Genomic DNA, 12534 nt, shown 5'->3' with positions numbered 1-12534 from the left:
CTGGAATGGATTTCCAAGGTTACATCTTATAAATAAATAATTCATGGGGCGCCTGGGTGGCTCAGATGGTTAAGCGTCTGCCTTCGGCTCAGGTCATGATCCCAGGGTCCTGGGATCGAGTCCCGCATCGGGCTCCCTGCTAGGCAGGGAGCCTGCTTCTCCCTCTGCCTCTCTCTCTCTCTCTCTGACTCTCATGAATAAATAAATAAAACATTAAAAAAAAGATTTAAAAAAAAAAAGAAAAAAAATAATAATTCATGATGTAAATACCTGTCCTTTGAAAAAGTTAATGTTTTCATTACTTCCAGAAAGCTATTTATAAAAATGATAATAGCCAGTGCTGGCAGTGGTGTGGTGAAAGAGGCAGCTTTGTATGTTCCTGTGGAAACATTACTTATATAGCCTTTCTGTTGAGCATTTTAATACACATCAAAAATCTTTAAAATGTGCATAATCTTTGATCAGTTCATTCCACTTCTAGGGATATACAGGGATTTCCATACAAGGACATTATTCTTGGTGCTCTTTTAAGAAGTAAAAATTATAAACCACCCATGCTTCCAGCAACAAGGGATAAGTTAAAAAAAAAATTCCAGTGTAGCCACTCAGTTGAATACCGAACAGACATCACAAATAATGGAAAAACATAAAGCCCTTTTCAGTAGCAAGACTGAAAAAGAGGTTATATGACGGTGTTTGTAGTAATTTATTTGTGGATTTTTTAAAAGTATAACACATATACTCATGAGCCTAGAGACACACAAAAACGTCTGTAGTGGTTGTTTCTGGATTGTGTGAAGGAAATTTTCACGGCGTAGAAATGCTTTGAGAGCACTTGCGGGGCAGTTCACGTTATGCTATCATTGATGTAAAAAAGGGGTGAAACACATAAATGAACCAACAGACAAATACAGGCCAATTTGCTTGTACCCATCTGAAACATCCCTGGAAGCACACACAAAACCAGTGGTATCAGGTGCCTGTGGGGAAGGAAGCCAGGTGGCTGGGAGGCTGGTCAGAGATGACTTTCAGTGCATACTCTTTTATTACTTTTGGAAGCTTGAACCATGTGAACTTATTACTGCTCCAAAAGGACAAACACTGGAAATAAAAACAAAATTTGGAATAACAGCAGCATCATTCAAATTAGCGTGTGGCCTCTCAAGGAACACTCCGAATGAAACCTGATTTAGGGAAATGTTAAGTTTTCATACTATGCATTTTGGTAATGATTAACCTTCACATATACAATGAATACTTATTTTTGTAATAAAAAAAGGTAAAGATATAATTTTTTAAAAACTTAATTATATCCTTCAGTTGTTATTAAGAAATCTTTTTTTTGGTAACTTATTTGTGTACATACTGGTTCATATTTTAAGCCACTTTCTTATGCTTTTGAAACAAAAATTTCTATTGAGGTATAGTAAAATATGTCAATAATACATTTCCATGTAAATACTTCTCATTTGTCAGGTGTACATGTCCTTTTCTTACTAATACACAGCATCCTCAGCGGAAGTGCACAATGTATGCAACGGTCTGTAAACACGGCCATGTTACCACTGCACACACGGCAAACGTTCATACGGTGTTATATTTAAAGACGTTAACACTTAACAACTGCTCTCCTTTTCTAGGACTCCGGATCCTGGACCACCCACATGCTGGGTCCTAAAGGGACATCCTCTATGGGAGACAGATGACAGAGGTCTTAGGCTGGGAGCACCCAGTGAGATGGGAACAGGTGAAAGACATGACAAAGACAGAGGGACACACTCGCCCCTTCAGGGGGTGCTCCTGGCTCCACCCGCAGGCCCCAGTCCCTCACTCACCACTGTACGGGCTGCCAGTTAGGGAGAAAAGGTCGGAACCCCGTGATGCACTCAAAAGCCAAGGTGCCGAAGCTCCAGTAGTCCACGGTCACCGTGTACTTCTGCTGCTCCAGAAGTTCTGGGGCCTGTAGAAGAACATGTGGTGGGGAAGCACCTGAGCTGCTCCTGCTGCTGAGGAGCCTCCACAGGAGGGGGCAACAGGCCCTTCTCATCATGTCCCCCCATTCCCCTGACTCCATCCAGAGGACACTGGCACGTCCACACTCAAGGGGGAGGAGGTGACCACATGTGTAGCTGGGGGTATCTAGAATTTTTCTGTACCTCATGCATGCCTGATGCTGATACAAGGGCCCCTAGGGGTATTTTTAGGTAGACCAGAGCACATCATATACCCTTTTCTTGGGTGCCGTGTCCAGGTGGGAAGATAAGTTACATACAACAAAGGAAAATGATACCAGGCTAGACACACCAAATGCATAACACACACATTAAATGCTGACCACGTCTCCTAAACCAACGTGACTCAGGATGTGTGGTCGTACAATGGGATGGGATATTTACAATCAGGCAGGAAAAAAGCCAGATGCATGACTGCTGCCCAAGCAGAGAGAGCTGGAGTGACCGAGCAAAGCTCTGAAGCACAGGTGGGAATGGAACCTGGCACAGAAGGCGGCACCTCACATGAGTGTCTGTGAAGAGACATTCTAGAAAGGACCATCATAAGCAAAGGCAGGGAGACAGGACCGTGCACGGTCTGGTTAGAAGTGTGACACTTATGGAAGGGCCAGGGAGTGCAAACCATGAGGAAAAACTGGGGGATGGGCAGATCAATCTCTGTATCTGGTTACGGACAGAAGTTTTAGTTCTTGAAGGTGAAGGATTTGACTAAGCATCCTGGTCAGAGCATGGGGTCCCCCTGCTTAACTGCTGCTGAGCCCATGAGGATCTCAGAGGATGCTCAGCAGGACCTACATAATTATGGGATATGGACACAGGGCCCGAATCACAGCCCCCCCATGGGTCACCACTCTGAAACCTCCATTCCATAGAGCAGGTCATAAAGCAATGGAGCCCATTACCCTAGTTGGTGGGATAAGCAGGAAGCAGAAACGCACTCAGAGAGACTTCAAAGAATTTTTCTGTTTTATTTAAGAACTAGATAAAATATTTAAGCTCATTTAGCCCAGTGGCCTTCAACTTCTTCTTGTTTATTAAACTGCCGACCCTTTGATTCAATCAAAATTTTACTGGTTGTTACAATCCACAAGCAATCTATTACCAAGTCTTACTGAGTCTCTTGCTAGGCATTTCTTGACTTAACTTTGCTGCTTTTCACAACAGCCTCCTTACTACTCACCCACTAGTTACTTGTTCAGTACAATTCGTTCTCCACACTGCATCAAGAATGATCTTTTCAAAGGGTAAACCCAATTCCTCTCCAAATTAAAACCCTTCAATGTCCTTCTGGCTCTCCATGGACTACATCCTTTGCTTCAATTTCCTCTCCTTTCCCCTACCTCCAGCCCCTTGCATCTATTCATCCTTCGGTCCCAGACTAGGTGAGGTCCTCCTAACACATATTCTTATAACACCCTGCACTTCCCCTTTGTAGTACTTGTCACAATTTTAATTTCTTAGTTATCTGTGTAAGTGTGGGGTTAATGCCTGCTTTCTCACTAAACTCCAAGCTCCTAAAGACCAGGGAAATGCTTGTCTTCTTTACCAATCCATCGCCAGTTCCCAGCACAGTGCCTGGCAAACATAGACTATACTCAGTCAGTATTTTCTGAATGAATGACTCAAATAGAACACCAATATTCAGACCAAATAATGTAAAGAAGGGGTGGGGGGCTCAGAGCTCAGCTCCTTCTTGGTGGCCCGAGACATGTCATGGAAACTGTGGCTTCTACAAACCAGCATGAATCTAGTTTAAACTCTTTATTTTCAGATAAAATACTAAAGCCCAAGATGTTACGAGATGTGTGCGAGAGCACACACTAGCAAAGCCCTTTTGACATCAGAGAAGATGACCATATCTTTCCATTGGGCCTCCACTGGCAAAAAGTGCTGACTTGAACAGAGTATGTCTCTGTCATACAACAATTCCTATACATCTGGGAAACCTCTCAAGAGCTGGCAAGATTTTGATGCTAGAAGGCAAGGACAGAGAGGAGCCGCACACGTACAGCCATCAGAGAGCAGCTGATAAGCAAACATGTAAACCCCATCGCTTACCAGGTATTGCAGGGTCCCCACAAAGGAAGTACAAAGACTGCCCTGATCCAGTTCCTTGGCATATCCTAGGTCAATAATTTTGTGTATTAACTGAAAAAGAAGGAAAAATCGGAGGATTATGAGAATACACTGTCCTCCTATAAGAACAGATTGCTGACCAGAGCAGAGGATATTCTGAATTTCCCAGGTGGTGTTAGATCCTGAATTCCTAAGAACCACCAAATACACAGGAGACTGCCTTCAACATGGCAGATAGAGGGCAAGAGAAAACATACACAGTAAAATGCTGAAAAAAGGCACATGTTCTCCTTTGCTCTGCAACTACTCACCAGAGGAAGGTCAAAATGAACGGACTCTGCACCAGCCCTCAAGATTGCTAAACCTGGACTTGATGAGGTGAAAGATCTCCTCAGTGAATACCCATAGTTCTCAAATCTTAGAACCACTGTCAAGAAAGAGTATGAACCGGAACCAAGGTGAGCGCTAAGACAGTCATGGGTCAGGCCCAGAATGCTGACAGAAGCTCCACCAGAAGAGACTGAGTGGCCCGCAGGTTGGGTTACTATATTCCACTCGGCTGAGCCCTTGCTTGTCACCCCCAGCTAAACAAACAAGGCTATGAAAGGGTACAGCGCCAAGCCCCATGGGGAGGTAACCGCCACACCCAAGCAGGAGGGGCCCTGAGGAGGGTCCCAAAGAGCTCTGGGGAGACTGGAGGCTGGGCCAGGCTCTACGGGCAGGTGTCAGCTCCAAATGCCTCCTCTGCGTCACATCCAGAACCAGCTGAGAGCTGGTTTCCAGGTTAGCATCAAAAGCTGTGCTCTCGAACACAGAGAAAACAAAAAGTCTATTTCTCAGAGGGGCTGGTCCCAAAGGCTGGGGCGGAGGTGGGAATAGAAACATTATTTTCCTTATCAGATTCCTGCAACTTGGGCAACAATGTGATCCATTCAAATTTGCCTCCATCTGCAAGCAGGAGTTTTTTGCTGAATTCTGTTTCAAATCAGAAAGTGTTCACAGAGAATCAAAGCAAACACAAAGTCAAGGAAACACAAACATAAACAAAGACACAAAGGGTGTTCTTTCTCTGCTAGAGCAGCTCCCCTGAGGCAGTCCCCAGGACTTTCCAGGAAGGTGACTCACTCTTTGCTCTCCTTGCTGCAGGACGATGTTTTCTGGCTTTAGATCCCGATGGATGATTCTGTTTTCGTGAAGGTATCTAAGTGCAGAGGCTGAGAGGGTGGAAAGGGGGTCAATTTTCATTAAACCTACAAAATGTGTTTCACTTCAAAATCGCCTAACCTGTAAAAGATGAATACTGTGTGCCCCTGACACACACTCTCTCAGCGCAGACTCAGAGGGAGGAACAGGGCCTGGGGCAGAAGCTCCTGGGGTGACGTGAAGGGGGACCTGGTTACTCGAGCAGAATTTGGAGCACCACAGGAATCTGGCTTTTTCGCACGAAGTCACCAATTAGTCTAGAGCCATGGTTTCCAAACTGCACTGCCAGACCAGCAGCGTCTGAGCTTGTGAGAAACGCAAAATTCTGCGGTACCACCCCAGACCTACTAACTCAGAAATGTAGGGGTGACCCCACAGTCTGTGTTTTAACAAGATCTCAGGTGACGCTGATGAAGTCTGAGAAGGGGAAAGTCTCTGGTGTAGAAGCTCAAAAGTCTAAACTCCACAGGGTGGGTAAAGGAGAAGGGCCTTCTGGGCAGAGAGCACTCTGGTCTTCTGATCTAAAGTCCACTGATGTCCGAGCCAGCTTCAAGAAAGAAGTGGAGAGCCCTGAAGAAGAGACTAGGAGCACATTCCACGAATCTGACAGTTCAACACGTGTTTATTATGTGCTCAGTTCTCTGCTGGGCTCTGGGAAGGACATAAAAGAAGAGGCATGATGGCCAAGAGCTCAGAATCCAGCTGGGAAGGAAGGAAGGAGCCTGCGCGACCCTGGATGTGCAGAGATGTGAGCATGTTGTACGGGAGGGCCACGGCAGAGCACCAGGGCTCCCGCTGCAGCAGGGCTCCAAGCCCGATGTGATCTGCACCCATGAAAGAGGTTTAATAACTTTAACAGAAGTCCTAGCTCATTGTACTACAAAAGAAAAAAATGGGGTAAATACTGGAAAGTGATAAAATTATCTTTATTTGATATGACTTTATGATTAGAAACTCAAGAGACTGGGGCGCCTAGGTGGCTTAGTTGGTTAAGCGTCTGCCTTCAGCTCAGGTCATGATCCCAGGGTCCTGGGATCGAGCCCCGAATCATGCTCCCTGCTCAGTGGGGAGTCTGCTTCTCCCTCTCCCTCTGCCACTCCCCCTGCTTGTGCTTGCTCTCTCTGTGTCAAATAAATAAAATCTTAAAAAAAAAAAAGTTTATGGCAACATGACACTATACACAAAGTCAAGAGACAAAAAGGCTAGAAAAAAATAACTGCAACACACATGACAGCAAATATACCTAATGGACAAAAAGTTCTTACAAATCAGTAAGAAAGCAGCTCAGGAGAAAAGGGAGCAATTTACACAAGAAATGCAAATAGTGAACAACTCTGCGCAAAGTTGCTTGAGCTCATGAGTAATCCACAAACTGCAAATTAAAGCAAAATGAAGAGTGGCTGGGTGGCTCAGATGATTAAGCGTCTGCCTTCGGCTCAGGTCATGATCTCAGGGTCCTGCGATTGAGCCCCATGTTGGGATCCCAGCTCAGCGGGGAGCCTGCTTCTCCCTCTGCCTCTGTTCATGCTCTCTCTCTGTATCTGTCTCAAATAAATAAAATCTTTTAAAAAATATTTTAAAAATTAATAAAAATAAAACAAAATGAAATGCCTTCTTCCATCTCTTCAACCGGCAAGAATTTTAGATGAGAAATAAAAGGCATTTCCCTACATGGCTGAAGGAGTACAGATTGCTGTGCCTTTTTGGGAAATATGGCAATATCTATTAAGTCTTAAATGTACATATTGTTTGACCCATTATTTCCACCTCTAGTAATCTAGCTTATAAAGTCAAAAGCTCCATAACATATAGATAAGGATGCTTATTGCATAGCTTGGAGTAAAATACTTAGAAATGAACTGGAAGTCATCAATTAGGAACGGCTGGACCAACGATAACAGAGCCACGTTACAGCAGGCACTGGTCTCAAAATCTTTTACATTTATAGAGAACATAACTCAGAGATAATTCGAGTCAGAAGGATGTCAAAGATGGGGGGGGGGTTTTTGTTTTAAAAAGGTAATAAGCAATGGGGTGCTTGGGTAGCTCAGTTAGTTAAGTGTCCAATTCTTGATTTTGGCTCAGGTCATGATCTCAGGGTTGCGAGATAGAGTCCCGTGTCGGGCTCCGTGCTGGGGGTGGAGCCTGCTTGGGATTCTCCCTTTCCTTCTCCCTCTGCCCCTCCCTGCTTGCACTCTCTCTCTTAAAAAGAAAATAAAATTTAAAAAGGTAATAAGCAAAGACAACACTAAGATGTTCAACAGTGAGGCTTCCCTGTGCTGCCACGCCCCCCCTCCACACACACACACACACACACACACACACACACACACTCACACTCTCCCTCTATCTCTCTCACTCACTCACTCATCACACCAGACAGAATGCAGGCAAACCAGGGATGTGGGCATTTTCTGTCTTCTCTGCAGAGCGGGAGGCCTTCCACAGAAACCAAGCTGTCAAACACGCTGCATAAAGACTTTCATGCTGAAGGTTTCCTGAAAACACTTCTGAAAATCCAACCCAGATAAACAAGGGACTTCCATCTTACTAGGGGAGTTCCATCGCAGAATATTAAGTTAATTATGAAACATCTAATTACATCTGCCCTTTTAACCCAGGCTTTGATCATATAGTTCCATATTTCATACTTGTTCCTTATTTTTCTTTTCTTTCATAACTGAATACAGAGGACTGGCTTAGGTCCAATGAATGTCCAAATGAAGTGAAAGTCATGCTGCAAAACATTCCACTCTATCTTGTTCCCAACTGTATTAACTTTTTTTTTTTTTTAAAGATTTTATTTATTTATCTGACAGAGAGAGAGACAGCAAGAGAGGGAACACAGGCAGGGGGAATGGGAGAGGGAGAAGCAGGCCTCCCGCGGAGCAGGGAGCCCAATGCGGGGCTCGATCCCAGGACCCCGGGACCATGATCCGAGCCAAAGGCAGATGCTTAACGACTGAGCCACCCAGGCGCCCCCCAACTGTATTAACTTTTAAAGACTGATGCTTCTGGAGGTGCTTGGGTTGCTCAGTCAGTTAAGCGTCTGCCTTCAGCTCAGGTCATGATCTCAGGGTCCTGGGATGGAGCCCCTGCATCAGGCTCCCTGCTCAGTGGGGAGTCTTCTTCTCCCCCTGCCTCCCTCCCACCCTACTTGTTCTCTCTCTCAAATAAATAAATAAAATCTTAAAAAAAAAAAAAAAAAAGACTGATGCTTCTGACCAGCACTTTCATTTGTTTTACTAATTTTTTTTTCTTAGAGAAAGAGAGAGTGCAGGGTGGGGGAAGGGGCAGAGGAAGAGGGAGAGAGAGAATCTTTTTTTTTGAATGGATGCTTGAAAGCAATTTATTCTTTTTTTTTTTGATGTAGTGTTCCATGATTCATTGTTTGTGCATAACACCCAGTGCTCCATGCAGAACGTGCCCTCTTTAATACCCATCACCAGGCTAACCCATCCTCCTACCACCCCCCTCCCCTCTAGAACCCTCAGTTTGTTTTTCAGAGTCCATCGTCAGGGAGAGAGAGAATCTTAAGCAGACTATGCTGAGGCTGGAGCCCGACGTAAGGCTCGACCTCACAGCCCTGAGATCATGACTTGAGCCAAAATCAAGAGTTGGACGCTTAACCGACTGAGCCACCCAGGTGCCCCTGTGTTTTCCTAATTTTTATTAAAGAATCAAGGCAAAGTATAGCAAAACATTCGAATAACTGCACAAACACCACCTTGCACGCAGGGATGGTGCAACTGAAGCAGATCTCGTGGCTGGCTGTGAGCCCTGCGTGCAGTAACTCAACATGTGTGCACACTGACTGACTCACAACAGGCCCATTTTGGTATCTGACAAGAGTGTCAGGGCATGATCTCTAAAAGTGTGGGCCTGTTGCTCCAAACAGAATATATGAAAGCTAAGACACACTGTGTTTTGAGCAAGTACATACACCCAGGCTAACATAACTCCTCTGAAGTCAGGTGTGCGCATCTCATCGCATATACCATGGGCCACAAGCTGGGGAGACGTCCCAAGAAGCCCCCCAGTGATGGAGAAGAACAGTCAGATCAGCCTGAAAGCACTATTCTCTACACCGGGCTGATCAGGAAATATCATTTGATCTTTGGTGAGGAGGGATACAAGCTGGTAACTAATCCTCTGATTACCATTAATAGCTGTCTATTTATGTTTAAGCAACTGTGCATAACAAACTTTAACCCTCGTCTCAGGACATTTGTTCTCAAATACCTTTGTCAACTTAATATTACGTCCGGAAATAAAGAATTCTTCAAGTATTGTTATATGTAGTTTGTTGGACTGAATAAGATAGTCGAAATTTCGATAGGCAACAACTCTGAAACAGCTCCCCTTACTGAATCAGTCTGTAAAAGGCACAGCCTGACTGTGTTGCATTTTACAAAATAGAACCTGAGGAGCAGTGTCACAGAATGAGTCAAACTTGTCTCGAGATGAGAGAACCTAATTTAATTGGATGGAAAAATGAGAATTTGAGATTAAGAAAAATACTTTTGCACCTGAAAGTTTATAAAAAATCTAAACCCTTGGGGCGCCTGGGTGGCTCAGTCAGTTGGGCGTCTGCCTTCGGCTCGGGTCATGGGATCGAGTCCCACTTCAGGCTTTCTGCTCAGCGGGGAGCCTGCTTCTCCCTCTCCCTCTGGCTCCCCCTGCTTATGCTCTCTCTCAGATAAATATTAAAAAAAAAAAATCTAAACCCTTAGTGATAGTGATAATACACGTGTATAAAAACTGAAAATCATACCACAGTGCATAAAGCCTAAAAGTTAATTTCTCACATTCTAATTCTAGAAAAGAGTTGTAAGAAGTACTGACTCTTTGTGAACTTTTAAGCTACACAGTGACATTTCCTAGGAAAGACTGTAGAGAAGGTCCAGGTTAAGGGCTTGCCACAGGAGAACAACAGCCTTCTCTGTTATCCCTTTCAGGAACGGCAACCGGGTAGTTACCCCAACTTTCCCTTAGTTCATGAGAAGACATAAATATCTAACTGAAGAATGCTACGCTCTGGAGTTCTTACTGATGAACCAGAATTTCAAATCACAGCTCTTACGTATTTTTTTCAGATTACAACCACGAATCAGGGACCAGCCAGGACCAGCGAGATTTCCATGCAGAAAAGCAGTTTTGTAAGAATTGTATCGATGAATCCCTATTTACCACAGCCCAAATTTAAAGGGATTATTAAACTCCCTTAAGAACATTCTTGTTTGGGGCGCCTGGGTGGTTCAGTCGGTTAAGCGTCTGCCTTCGGCTTGGGTCGTGATCCTAGGGTCCTGGGATCGAGCCCCACGTCGGGCTCCCTGCTTGGTGGGGAGTCTGCTTCTCCCTCTCCCTCTGCCTCTCCCCCCTGCTCATGCTCTCTCTCTCAAATAAATCAAATCTTAAAAAAAAAAAAAAAAAATATATTGTTTGGGATACATTCCGTGGAAAAGAAATGGAAAGATAAATGGACCAAAAAACTGAGAAAGAGATGAGAAAGGAAAGATAGTCGCCAACTGATTTAAGTCACCAATGACTAAGAAGTAGAACAGGATGTTTGTTCACTCAATAAAAATTGACTGTGTTAAAAAAGAAACAGGTCCAAAATGGTACCCCTTGTCCTAAGGCCACATCACCAACAGGGACTTAATACCTAACCTAACTGGGTGCTTGGGTGGCTCAGTTAGTTAAGCATCTGCCTTCGACTCAGGTCATGATCCTGGGGTCCTGCGATCGAGCCCTACATCGGGCTCCTGGCTCAGTGGGGAGTCTGCTTCTCCCTCTGCCCCTCCCCCTGCTCATGTTTTCTCTCTCAAAAATAAATAAAATAAAATCTTTAAAAAAAAAAAAAGACCTCACCTAACTGCATTTTCAGCCTGTCCTAGTAATGTAATCTTAACTAGTCAGTCTAGAACTACCTGGTCAGCACTAGTGAGGTAATCTGCCTGATAGATCCCTGCTATCCCCCAAAGGAAGGTAACCTTACCTGAAACAATCCACCTCTTTGCTAGTGACTACCACGTCCCTCCCCCTTCTGTCTGTAAGTCTTTCATTTTGTACAGCTCTTTGGAACTCCCTTCTGTTTGCTAGATGGGATGCTGTCCAATTCATGAATAGTTGAACAAAGCCAGCAAGATCTTAGGAATTTACTCAGCTGGCTTCTGTTTTCCCAACACATTTGGTGACAATCGTGGGATCCGAAGGAAACTTCTGATAACTTCGGGAACAACAAGAAACACAGGCATGGTACCCTCGAACCCTTCAAGTTCTCCTTTTTGCTGTCCAAGGGCCATTGGTAAGTTCCTCTTGGTTCTGAGCTCGGCTCTTTGCACTAACTGGCAATAAGATAGCTCCCCACCTAACTGGCTTTCCACAGTTCCCCATTTGATTGGAATCCCTAGCCCTTGGTTCAGTCCCCAGATTCCACCTTGGGAACTGCTGGCGGTTCAGTTCACAGTTCTCCATCTGTTTAGAATCCCAGCCCGCAGTCCCCATTCTTTGGCGTCGGTGCTTTAGTCCTTTCCCCAGTCCCCAGCTCCATGTGGGGAATTGCTGGTGGTTACCGACCAGGGTCAGATTGGGTCCACTGTGATTTGTGTAGATGAAGGCTATTGTTAATCTCAGAAGCCAAAATCCACAAAACTAGTGGGCACAAATGAGCATGTAAAAGCTGTTAGAATGCATGCTACTTAACTCTTGAGACTCCTGTGTTTTAAACTGGTCACCTAACTTAAGAATAAATTGGTTACAGGTTGGGTTAGATTGACACTAGGGCACCTGCAACCTTAAGAAAATTTCCACATGATGAGGTATCCCGTACAACACCTTATAATCAGTAAACCACCAGCACATTCCCCTTAGGTATTAGGTTGGCTCCAAGGGAATCAAAGACTTAGCTAAAAAAAAAAAAAAGAAAGGAAAAAAGTCCTTAAATTCCAAAGAGTTGAGTGCACTACCTTCCAGCAACCTGCTTATTTAATGACTAAGAACTATGGTTTGGGAAGCTATAAATATCTACAAAAATGACAAAATCTTACTAACTAAAGACAACCTAGAATTACAATGACCAATATGGGGAACATTCCAATTAAACAAGATACTTTATTGAATAAGTACACTTAAACGCAAGGGTTCCCAAATCAAACAAATAGAACGGGATACCTACTTTAATAGATGTATAGAAGCTTTCAAAAGGTCTCAAGATTTCAAAATAGCTTCATTGAAAGTTTCA

The 12534-nt window shown here is 44.2% G+C and overlaps 1 protein-coding gene across 5 annotated transcripts in view; it reads right to left on the bottom strand.

Moving 5' to 3' along the window:
* Positions 1–12534, bottom strand: part of IKBKB (inhibitor of nuclear factor kappa B kinase subunit beta) — a 61813-nt gene that overhangs the window by 18513 nt on the left and 30766 nt on the right. For 4 of the 5 annotated variants that reach the window (XM_006743821.3, XM_081809575.1, XM_081809570.1 and 1 more), the window contains 3 exons: positions 5214–5302; positions 4071–4160; positions 1836–1960 (listed from right to left, as the gene is read on the bottom strand). In XM_006743821.3, the coding sequence (XP_006743884.1) occupies positions 1836–1960; positions 4071–4160; positions 5214–5302 (304 nt within the window). The remainder of the gene's footprint in view (positions 1–1835; positions 1961–4070; positions 4161–5213; positions 5303–12534) is intronic. The other variant, XM_081809587.1, reaches the window with a different exon arrangement.

This window comes from Leptonychotes weddellii, chromosome 2, assembly GCF_054177405.1.
Source record: "Leptonychotes weddellii isolate Sample4059 chromosome 2, ASM5417740v2, whole genome shotgun sequence".
NCBI classification, from domain to species: domain Eukaryota; kingdom Metazoa; phylum Chordata; class Mammalia; order Carnivora; family Phocidae; genus Leptonychotes; species Leptonychotes weddellii.
Note: the sequence above shows the minus strand (reverse complement) of the source record. Positions and strands in the feature narration are given on the sequence as shown.